Source organism: Stegastes partitus, unplaced genomic scaffold (assembly GCF_000690725.1).
Source record: "Stegastes partitus isolate 25-593 unplaced genomic scaffold, Stegastes_partitus-1.0.2 Scaffold2007, whole genome shotgun sequence".
Taxonomy (NCBI): domain Eukaryota; kingdom Metazoa; phylum Chordata; class Actinopteri; family Pomacentridae; genus Stegastes; species Stegastes partitus.
The window spans coordinates 129,772-140,393 of record NW_007579738.1 but is presented as its reverse complement, the minus strand read 5'-3'; the positions used below and the strand labels follow the sequence as shown (position 1 = coordinate 140,393).

The 10,622-nt window shown below is 40.9% G+C and overlaps 2 protein-coding genes across 2 annotated transcripts in view; one reads left to right on the top strand and one right to left on the bottom strand.

The window, feature by feature from the left end:
• Positions 1-291: 291 nt before the first annotated feature.
• On the bottom strand, positions 292-4,078 carry LOC103373540 (caspase-3-like). Its single transcript, XM_008303444.1, has 4 exons — positions 3,772-4,078; positions 1,848-2,011; positions 1,623-1,749; positions 292-841 (listed from the first exon to the last, which is right to left on the bottom strand). The coding sequence occupies exons 1-4, from the start codon at positions 3,980-3,982 to the stop codon at positions 483-485; spliced, it is 861 nt and encodes a 286-aa protein (XP_008301666.1). The 5' UTR covers positions 3,983-4,078; the 3' UTR covers positions 292-482.
• A 1,199-nt stretch (positions 4,079-5,277) lies between these two features.
• Positions 5,278-10,622, top strand: part of LOC103373542 (V-type proton ATPase subunit B, brain isoform-like) — a 20,081-nt gene continuing 14,736 nt past the window's right edge. Inside the window, 9 exon segments of the mRNA XM_008303445.1 lie at positions 5,278-5,545; positions 6,520-6,595; positions 6,678-6,809; positions 7,123-7,246; positions 8,327-8,387; positions 8,458-8,504; positions 8,579-8,654; positions 9,615-9,740; positions 10,560-10,613. Coding sequence (XP_008301667.1) covers positions 5,508-5,545; positions 6,520-6,595; positions 6,678-6,809; positions 7,123-7,246; positions 8,327-8,387; positions 8,458-8,504; positions 8,579-8,654; positions 9,615-9,740; positions 10,560-10,613 — 734 coding nt within the window. The 5' untranslated portion in view covers positions 5,278-5,507.

Genomic DNA, 10,622 nt, shown 5'->3' with positions numbered 1-10,622 from the left:
TGAATCAAACATTAAATAAAACAGTGATTTAATTAGATTTCTAGTCTGTGACGGTTGAGAAGCATCGAGTTCTGGTTGTGATCTGTGCTTTGAGGAGGTTCTACGTTTTTAGCCGTCTGATGAAAGGACGTTTAGTCTTTGGGTGATGACAATATAAATATAAATATACTCAGACTGTAGATGTTTGTAGGGATGTGATGAATAGTTTATGTTACTGACTGATGCTGGATGACGCTGCTCAGCTTCATTCATTCTTCTAACCTGGTAAAAAGACAGAGTGAACCGTGACTGTTAGATTTATTCTGTTTATTCTTTATTGACACATAAATACATGAAACACCAGAACACGTGTAAACACTCGACAGGTATGTACAGTTTGTGCAGAACATTTCCTTCATGGACAGTTTTAGGAGAAAGCAGCTTTCTGTCTCGTTCAGGTCCTGCTGCCGTCAGTCGACCCTCCTGCTGGTCATCATCACCGTCTAACTGATGGAGGGAGTCCGCGTTCTGGCGTTCCCCTTCTCCACCAGCTTCGTGGCTGAGATCCCCACCTTCCCCACGTCTTTCTCTGGCGGGAACGCGGCCGAGATCTCCACGTTCCTGACATCTTTCTCCGGATCAGCGAATGGGAACACTTCCCTGGTGAGGCTCGTCACGAGGCACGGCATCTGCTTCTTCCCGCCCAGCTCGCGCCCTTTGGCCTGGAAGGTGTAGGCCACCTGGTGGGAGAGCCGGGTCATCAGACGGGTCAGCTCCAGGTCCCGATGGCCGTCCTCCTGCAGCAAGGTGCAGAATGTCTGGAGGAACACTGAACCGAGGGGGTGCATGAACGCTCCATAACCTGATGGAGAGGATGGAGGAAACCTGGTTTAGTCAGAGTTTATGGTTCAGACTGAAACATTTCCGATGTCTGGAAAATCTGAAATCATTTGTGTTCCCTCTGCCATCTTTTTTTGTGTTCTTGGTGAAGTTCAAAAGGATTTTTAAAAGAGTTCTCCACTGAAAAGGTTGTTTGGGTCATTTAGGAGATTTTAGGGATCCTGGAGAAGGTTCTGGGGGCCGGCTGGTAGGATCTAGTCCAATGAGGAGGTTAGATGTTCTGATAGCAGGGAGGTCCTACAGGTGGCTTAGGAGGCTTCAATGGCCATTAAAAGGTTCTAGATGTTCTTTCAGAGGTTCTAGGGCCTATTCTACAGGTTATACTGGTTGTAGGTCACTGAGAAGGTTCTAGAGGTCCCTTAGGTGACTGTAGTTGTCTCTGAAAAGGGTCTGTGGGTCATTTAGGAGGTTCTAGTGGTAGTTTGTGTTTCAGTAGTAACTGAGGAGGTTCTAGGGGTAGTTTGCATGTCTTTAGTGGTCACTAAAGAGGTTCTACAGGTAGTTTAGGTCTTCTCGTGGTGGTTCTACAACCTGTTATGAGGTTTAAGTGCTCAGTGGGTATGTTCTCAAGGGTAGTTTAGGAGGCAGTAGTGGTCCGTGAGGAGATTCTACATGCGGTTTATGTGTCTTTAGTGGTCACTGAACAGGTCCTACAGGTAGTCTAAGTGTTTTAGTGGTGACTGAGGAGGTTCTGCCGGACGCTCAGGTGTGTTCAGGTGTAGCTGTGGTGGGCCGGTGTTTACCTGGCGCTGTGGCGTACATCACAGCTGTGTCTATGGGAACAGAGAGGCACTGTGAGGAGCTGCTGTCTACGGTGTCACACACTGAATCCACCTCCACGCCGTTGTCCAGAGCGTGGCCTCGACAGGCCTGCAGAGACAGAACCGAGACAAAGTTCAGTTTAACAGATCCTGAAGGAAACTGGTCCACCTGGTCCAAACCAAACAGCAGAGACTCCAGCTGCTCACCTGTATGAGGAACATTTTGGCCTTGTTCTCCATGCATTTGTTGCCAAAATACGAGAAGATCCGAGACAGTTGGACGGGTTCCCCATCAGCTCCGAACACGCAGCCTTCCTCGCCGTGAGACGACAAGACGGCCAAGAAACAGTCCTTCACCGGCCGCCGGCTCTCTGCAGGACAGACAGTCGGGTACAGTCATTATTAGAGAGATTTAATAGTCAGTCAGAGGTCGTAGAGGTTCTTAAGGAGGTTCTAGAGGCTCTTGAGGACGGTCTACGAATCACTAACAAGATTCTGTGAGTCCCCAGGAGTTGTAGTGGTCATTGAGAAGGTTCTACGGGTAGCTTAGATGTTGTGGTCCTCGTCAAGGAGGTTCTACAGCTAGTTTAGAAGGTTTTGATTGACAATGAAAGGTTCTACAGGTCCTTTAGGAGAACCAAGGGGCTCTTAATGGGGTCCACTGGTCATTGAAGGGGTTCTAGGGGTCCCTTAGGAGATTGTAGTGGTCACTGAGAAGGATCTAGAGGTGTTTTAGGAGGCCGTCCTGGTAAATGAAGGCGTTTTACAGGTAGTTCAGATGTTTTATTGGTTACTGAGGAGGTTCTGCAGGTAGATCAGGAGGTTCTAGAGGTGTAGCTGCTGAAGGGCTTGTTTACCTTCACCTGATGCACAAACACAGCAGAACGAGACGCTCAGTCATTATTAGTCACAACGCAGCAGAGCAAACAGGTATTTACGCTGCAGCTCATCACACCTGTTTGAACAGGTGAGTGTACAGGTGAGAGAACATTCAGTCCTGAGGCTGTCAACAGAACCCGTCCACCGTTTCTGGACAGTTTTATCTGTCAGTGATAAGCGGCTGTAAAACTCTGCTGGACGTCCAGCTTGTTTTTAGCTTGTTGTTCTGGTTACATCATCAGTGTTACATAAAGACCAGGTCACCGAGTCACAACAACAAGTCTCCTCAGGCTGCTGACGATGGTCGGGGTTCTTTAAGAGGTTCTGGTGGTACCCGAGGAGGCTGCACAGGTTGTAGAGACACAAACTACAAAGCAGAGATCCTGTATGGATCGCTGAGGAGGTTCCACATGACCTACATGAAAGTCACCTGTGCAATAAAGACGTTCCCAAGAGGTTCTAGCTGTCACTAAGGAAGCTCTGGAGGTCCAATAAGAGTCTTGTGGTCACTGGTGAGGTTCTACCGGTTCTTTAAGAGTGAGGTGGGGAAGGTTTAGGAGGCTTTCAACAGGTTCTGCTGGGCCTTTTAGAGATTTTAGGGATCAGTCATCCAAGTGACTTTTTGGAGGTTCTAGTTGCAATAAGAGTTTACAGAGGAGCTGGTGGCCACTGAGGCGGGTCTAGAGGTTCTATGACCGGTTCTGATGGTCATAGACATCTGACAGGTAGTCCGTACGGGTTTTTTGGGGAATGATAATGTCAATGATGAGGTTCTAAAGGGTTCTTTAAGAGGTTTTCCTAAGTGGGGTGTACAGCAGCTGTCCTTTAGGTGGTTCTAGTGGAAACTGAGGAAGTTCAAGAGATTCATTAAGAGGCTTTAGTTCCAAACAAGAAACCACAGTAAGTTCTGTTGGAGATTTAGGGTCCTTTTGGAGGTTCTAGTCTTCAGTGAGAGGCACTAAGGGCTCTCAGGGATGTTCTAGGGACTGTGGAAGAGTTTGTAGGAAGTCTTAAGAGGATTTACGGGACCCACAGACAGATCTAGAGGTCTGTTAGGATGTTCTAGTGGTCTAGTTGAATTCTAGGTATTTTTTGCGTCCCGTGCTGAGTATGATGCATAAAACCTGCTGGACTCTGGTGACAGAACATGAAAGGCATGCGTTCTCTGGTCTAAGTTCCTGAACTGTATGATTTTAGTGTTCTGGCTTCATAACAACAGAATAAACAGGATAATGTGCAGAACCTGCGTTACCTTTCCAGAACAGCTCGTAGATCTCGTCGCTGCTCAGGTCGTTGTGCAGCTGCACCTTGAAGCCCAGCCTGCTCAGGGTTTTGTGGAGCTTCTTGGCGTCCCGCTTGGCTCCGTGCCGGTGGCTCAGCGGAACACCTGGGTAGAACTGTTCCACGGACACCACGACCGCCCGGTTCTGCTCCACGGCCATCAGTCGTCTGCTGTGCAGCATGTTCAGGTAAAGTCTGTATGAATGAAGCCGCTGCTGAATCAGTCACTCCTGGAGTCTGAGTTTCCTCTTAACTCTCTGAACACACCTGTGAAGCTGCTGCCACACCTCCACACGACCATGTTTGGTCGCTTCCTGCTGTGTGAGCACATAGTGTTACATAAATCTGTAGGTTTCCTCTCTGCCAGGAATCTACGCTGTACAGTCCTCCCACATGTCGGCTACCAGCTGTCATTTCTTCAGAGTGTACTTTTCTCAGGTATGTTCTCATCAGGTGTTCTCATCAGGTGTGTTCCTGCCAGGTGTTCCTGTCAGCAATTTGCTTCTCCAGGCTGTGAAACAGATGACGACAGATGAAGTGAAACTAAAAATGTACTTGAATCAGAAGTTATCCTAATAATTCACCATTATATGTAATGACAACAAAGCAGAAAGTATTATCACGTAAATAAATAAATGCATTTTATAAACTACTTTATAAACTTTATAAACTAATGAATTAAATGAATTATCCTAATTTAGAGTTTAAGAAACGACCAGAGACAACAGAAGGAAAGTATTTCTGTGACTTCTGAATCTGTCAAATATGTGAATGAACTTTGCAGAAGTAAAAATAGAAACGATCTTTTTACTCGTCGTCTCTTCTTCAGTAAACCGATTCTGTTTTTGCACGTCTTAAACTTGTTCATGTATTTGTCATTTTTACACTAAATTAATTCTCTGTTCCTGTTTTTCCTTGTTTTTATGTCTATAATAGTTGAATGAGTAAATATGGAAATAAATCTACTGACTTCCCTGATTAAATGAAAGTGCTCCAAATGCAAAAGTCTAATGAATTAAAAACAAATGAATATTTATTTAGCTATAATATTTGTAATTTATTAATTTAATGAAGTGATTCTCTGCACATTGTGTTATATCTGCTCTTTTTCCTGTCTAATAAATGATTGTAAAATTAATAAAGGTGTATATTTATTTTCAGAATATTAATCAGAAATGAATTCATAATCACAATTATAATATAATAATAACTTGATAATGATACAGTTTTAATAAATTAATTCCTATATAAATTATTTTTCACATGTATGTGTAAAATTTATAGAGAAACAACGTAAAATCAATCCTAGAATTAAAAGTTTTATTGGTCTTTCCGTCGCTCTGTTCCTCCCACAGACTTCATAATAAAAGCCTTTATTTATATCTGTATCTGTGGTGTTCCTCCAGCAGGCGGCGGCCGTGCGTCGGCCTGCGTGTCTACGTCATCAACGTGCGCCCGCAGTCGGCGTCCCGCAGCAGCTGCCTCCAGCCGTCTTGTTTTCTTTTGCGGCAGCAGAAACGGACAGAAACGTGAGTTCAGGGAGAGTCTGAGGCGTCAGACGGACTTTATGTGTTTCTTAGAGTTTAAATGTTTTAAATGAAGCTGCGGCCGGAAGCAGAAATCAGCTGGTGACGCTGGAGTCTGGACACGTGGTGCTTTAGATGGTGTTACGGTCTCTGGGGATAAAAACAGAGAAAGCAGAAGAACATGTCGAGACACAGAAAGAAGAACGGAATCCCGGACAGGTGAGAAAGAGAAGACTGTGGAGCTGCTTCATCTGGAAAACATGATCAGCTGAATGTCCACCAACTCATCAACTGTTTAATTAACTGTTATAATAATTAACTGTTTAATTAACTGTTTAATTAACGGTTCACCTTAATGACAGCTAGAGTTCTTATAAATACTTAAACCAAGAAATGAATGTAGAAAAATACTAAATAGATGAATTTGTGTAGAAATAAATGTGAAAAAGAAAGTAATCATGAAAAAAAAGAACAGAAAAGGGTGAATAAATGTGTAATTAAATAAATGTATATAACACGTTAAAAAAAAGGGGGAAAAAAAGAATAAATAAATGTGTAAAATATATTTTAAAAATTAAAGTATAAAGACACAGACATAAATAAACAAATAAATAAATAAGATTTTACAAAAATACAAGAATAAATGGACAACTTCATAAATATATAAAATACAGAAATAAATATTTAAAATGCATAAATCAATGTAAAAACAAACATTTGAAAAGTAAAAATATTACATAAATATATTTGCAAAAAATCTAGCCATAAATAAATACATTTTTAAAAAATAGAAAAAAACTTAAGTAAACATAAAAAAATGTAGATAAACATAAACCATAAATGTAAATAAATAATTCTATAAAAATACAGAAACAGCCTCAATAAAAGCTGACGTGCACAAATACAGAAGTAAACACTCTTTATTACCAAACTGCACATGTTTAATGGTCATGAACACAATCCTTCCTTTAGATTCAGATTTTCTGCCTCTGGTGAGATTTTATTAAACGTTTGTCTTCATGAGACTAAAATACAAAGAACAGATGAATTCTGATCTAAAACCACATCAGACGGACGTGGAAGCTTTAATACATCTGACTGCTGAATGTGTGTGTGTCAGTGATGAAGTGTTTGAAACTCCTCGTATGTTGTGTCCGTACTTGGCCATTAAAGCTGGTTCTGATTCTGTCCAGGTGGCTGGACTACTCTGCGGTTGGACAGCGTCTCCACGGGACCCGATTCGTCGCCTTCAAGGTTCCTCTGAAGCAGGTCAGCAGCTGAAGCTTCTGTTCTCGTGGTTTGTCGTCGTGGTTCTGGTTGCTGAGTCCGTTCTCTCTGTCGCCTCCTTCAGGCTCTGAACCGCCGGCTGTCGGGCGCCGACGTCTTCGGTCACTGGGAGCTTCTGGACGCATTGAGCAAACAGAACCAGGATCTGGGTCTGATCATCGACCTGACGTTCACCAGCAGATACTACAAACTGCAGGTAGAAGAACCAGAAGAGAACAGGAACAGAACCAGAACAGAACAATAACAGAACAGAACAGGAGCAGAACAGGAACAGAACAGAACAGTCTAAAATCAGTCCAGACCCGGTTCAGACCCGGTTCAGACCCGGTCCACATCAGGCTGAGAGCTCCCTAAGAAAAACCCTGTATTCTCTGGACTATTAAAAGATATTTTTAAGATCAATAATTGTGATTAAATCCGATGACAAGCGTTCATGAAGCTGTAATCGGCTCCAGACAGACTGTGGTTCTGGTTCCTGGACCGTTAGTCTTCATCTTGTTTCTCTGCAGGACGTTCCTCAGTCGGTGCTCTGCGTGAAGATCTTCACGGCCGGACACGAGGTTCCGAGTGATGAAACCATCCTGAGCTTCAAACGGGCCGTCTGCAGGTTCCTACGAGACAACGAGGACAACGGTGAGCGTCCACGACGACTGTTTTCCATATGTGGTGACAGAATGTATGAAAATATTCAAAATGATGAAATATCAGCAAAATACTCCTGAAATATTTTTTAAAATAGTCAGAAAATGTTGAAAAAATATTTTAAAAATGTAAATGTTGGAATGTTTCCTAAAACCTGAATAAAACTACAAAAATATAGATTAAAAAAAAAAGACAAAATATTTAAAATATATCAATTAATGTTCAGAAATATTAAAATAATGATGAAATATTGCAGAAATACGAAACAAATACACAAAATATTAAATTATTAAATGCATGACTATTATTTAAAACTAGCAAAATATAAATATATAAATATAAAAAATATATTTAATTTGATGTTTCCAAAATATTAATGAAGTTTTTTTAAAGCCCTTAAAAATGTATTTATTGTTTTAATCTCTCAATAATGTGACTTAAATGTCCAAAAGCAGGTACAAACATATTAATTATTTACAAAAAAAATACAAACAATTTTAAATATGTGAAATATTATCAACATCCATCCAAAGTATTTTTAAAATATAATAAAATATCCCAAGTATATATATTTTGAAAAATGTTTTATATGTTATAGTACTTAAAATTTCAAAAACATACTAAAGTATATTCATAAAAATTACTAAAATTATTTTTAAAAATCTAATAATAGCAAAAATAGCTCCAAAATGTTTAAAAATATGTTAATAAAATGCACAAAAATATGTTTAAATACTTCAAATATGGCAAATGTTTGTAAAGTGTGTCCCAAACATCGCCAAAGTATTCATAAAATTATAAATTGTTCAAATAATATTTAATTTTAAAAAATGTTTTTAAAATGAAATGCTTCAAAAATGTTAATAAAATCTCCTGAAATGATCTAAACTTAAAATATAGTCTAAAAAATAATTTAGAAAGTGATTAAAATGCTGCAAACGTCTGAGCCGATGCCTCGTTAATAAACCAAACATTTATAAAAACACTCAAAGTTAGAATCAGGTTTTTAAATGCGTCTGATTCGATGTTCGGTCAGATTGAATGAAGCAGCGTCTGTCTGATCGTCTCCAGATAAGCTGATCGGAGTCCACTGCACCCACGGCCTGAACCGGACCGGCTACCTCATCTGCAGGTACGTTACCTCCCGCCGCCGTCGCTCAGGTGGCTGTGGGCGGAGCCTAACAGGTGTGTGTGACCCGCAGGTACCTGATCGACGTGGACGGGATGGACCCGGCCGCCGCCGTGCAGCGTGAGTCCTCGTCTGCTCGAGTTACCGCCCGGTTCTGGGTTTGTGGCTGAAGCTCACATGTTTTCTGTCCTCAGTGTTCAACTCGTCTCGAGGCCACGACATCGAGCGACAGAACTACCTGGACGACCTGCAGCGAGGCCCCAAGAGGAGGTAACGGACCGCCGACCCAGTTCACACAGAGGCAGGAGTCAGAACCACGACCTGGTTTCATAGAACTGAGCCAGAATGCAGGTCTGGGATCAGTTCAGGAGTCCCTCAGAGTCAGTCGGACAGAACGTCACAGAAAGGTTCCCTGAATGTAAAACATAAAATCCCTCCAAAATGAATTAAAGTTGTTCAAAGTAACACAAAATTAATTACAAATGACCAAAGAAAGTGTCCAGAAGGTTTGGAAACCTGCCCCAGACGACTCAAGAGTCATCAAAAATGACAAAAGCAAGTTTCAAATGACTCAGAAACTTTCCAGAGGAATCAAAGTTTGTCCAGAATCAGGTAAAATTATTCAGAATGACAGAAAGCAAGGCAGCCCATCTAGACAGCCACTAGACACTATCTGTTTTCCAACCTGCTGCTGCAGAGTGACGTGAAACGCGTCCACACTCGCTTGAAATTCAACCAAAACGAGTTAAACTCGTTCAGAATGATTCAGAATTCATCAAATACGATAAAACTTGTTCAAAACGTCTCAAAGTTTGTCCTAAATGGCTCCAGACCTCCCAGAGTTTCTCAGAAGTGACACAAAATGCGTCCAAAGTGATTCAGTTTGTCTAAAATACTTTAAAATCAAAGGTGTGTTTGTTTTCTGGACCCTCACCTGTAGCTCCACCTCATTCAACAGCAGGAGGCTCCACCTGGTGGATCAACGTGGAACTACAGCTGATGTGTGACATCACGTCCTTCTTCTTCTGGTTTATATATTTATGTATTAAATGACAGTTTTATTATCAGTAAACGGCTTCAGAGCGTCTCCTTGGTCTCGACGCCTCTGATCCGTTCCATCATTCAGGGAACAACAGCTGATCAGTGGCTGGAGCAGGTGTTGATGTCACGAGTTAAGCAGATGTGTTGGATGAATCCAGCGACCTGATTGGTTGACTCCTTCGTTGACAGTAACGAGGGGATGGAGGAGCTGGACCAGGAGCCTCAGAGGGGTCAGTCTGCTCATCCTCCACATCTCGGTTCCTCCGACGACCGAGACGAGAGACGAGCTCGAAGCAACGACGCCTGGAGCCACAGGTAGGAAGCCCCGCCCCCTCCTCGCGTTGCTACGGTAACGGTAGCCCGTCAGGACACGGACACGTTTTTCAAAAACTTTACATTTTAACATAGTTTTTAATTCTAAATATTAATGTCAAAATATAGAATAACATTAAGAAAGTAACAGAAAAATATTAATAAAAAAATCCCCAAATATTTTTCTAATATTCATGAAACATTAAAGACTGGATTCTAAAAGTAAATCAATTTAAAAAACAGCTAATAACTGCAAAGTTATGAAACAAATAGAAGTTATGTGAGTCATAAAATACTAAAATAGTTCAACGTTGAAGAATATTAATGAGACGTCTGAAGATACATTTACATTAAAAAAAATATTTATAAACATCCAAAAAGTAGAAAACAAAAACAATGTAGCAGAAATTAATGAAATATTAGAAACAAGATACGAATGTTGCAACAATGTTAATTAAATGTTTTTTAAAAAGAGTAATTATAAGAAATAGTGATAATACATGAAATGTTACAAAATAATTTTTCTTGATATCACCACATTATTTATTTGTTATTTTATTTATTCTTCTTTTTATTTCCACTTTTATTTTATGATTATTTTATTGGTTTATTTTTGTCGTTTGGCGCTCTGACTGCTCCATAAAATATGAACACGTTCTAAAAAATGTTTAAATAAATTTAAAATAAATAAAAGATTTAAAATCAAACATGTGACAAAGTTTTACTTTGATTTATTTATTTATTTTTATATTTCCAGTTTGTTGGTCCGTCACTGACACAGTCCTGTTCTTCTTCCTCTGGTTCTGTCTCTGGTTCTGTCAGGTCCGTTCCTCCTCCGGTCCATCGCCCTCACCACCGCCTCCCCCTAACTCCCCCGTTCCTCCC

What these genes read in the sequence shown, in the direction of transcription:
- LOC103373540 (XM_008303444.1), bottom strand. Translation starts at nt 3,982, where the DNA reads ATGCTGCACAGCAGACGACTGATGGCCGTGGAGCAGAACCGGGCGGTC. An exon ending in CCAAAATGTTCCTCATACAG is followed by an intron (nt 1,750 to 1,847) that starts GTGAGCAGCTGG and finishes CTGTCTCTGCAG; the next exon opens with GCCTGTCGAGGCCACGCTCT. An exon ending in GATGTACGCCACAGCGCCAG is followed by an intron (nt 842 to 1,622) that starts GTAAACACCGGC and finishes CCTCTCCATCAG; the next exon opens with GTTATGGAGCGTTCATGCAC.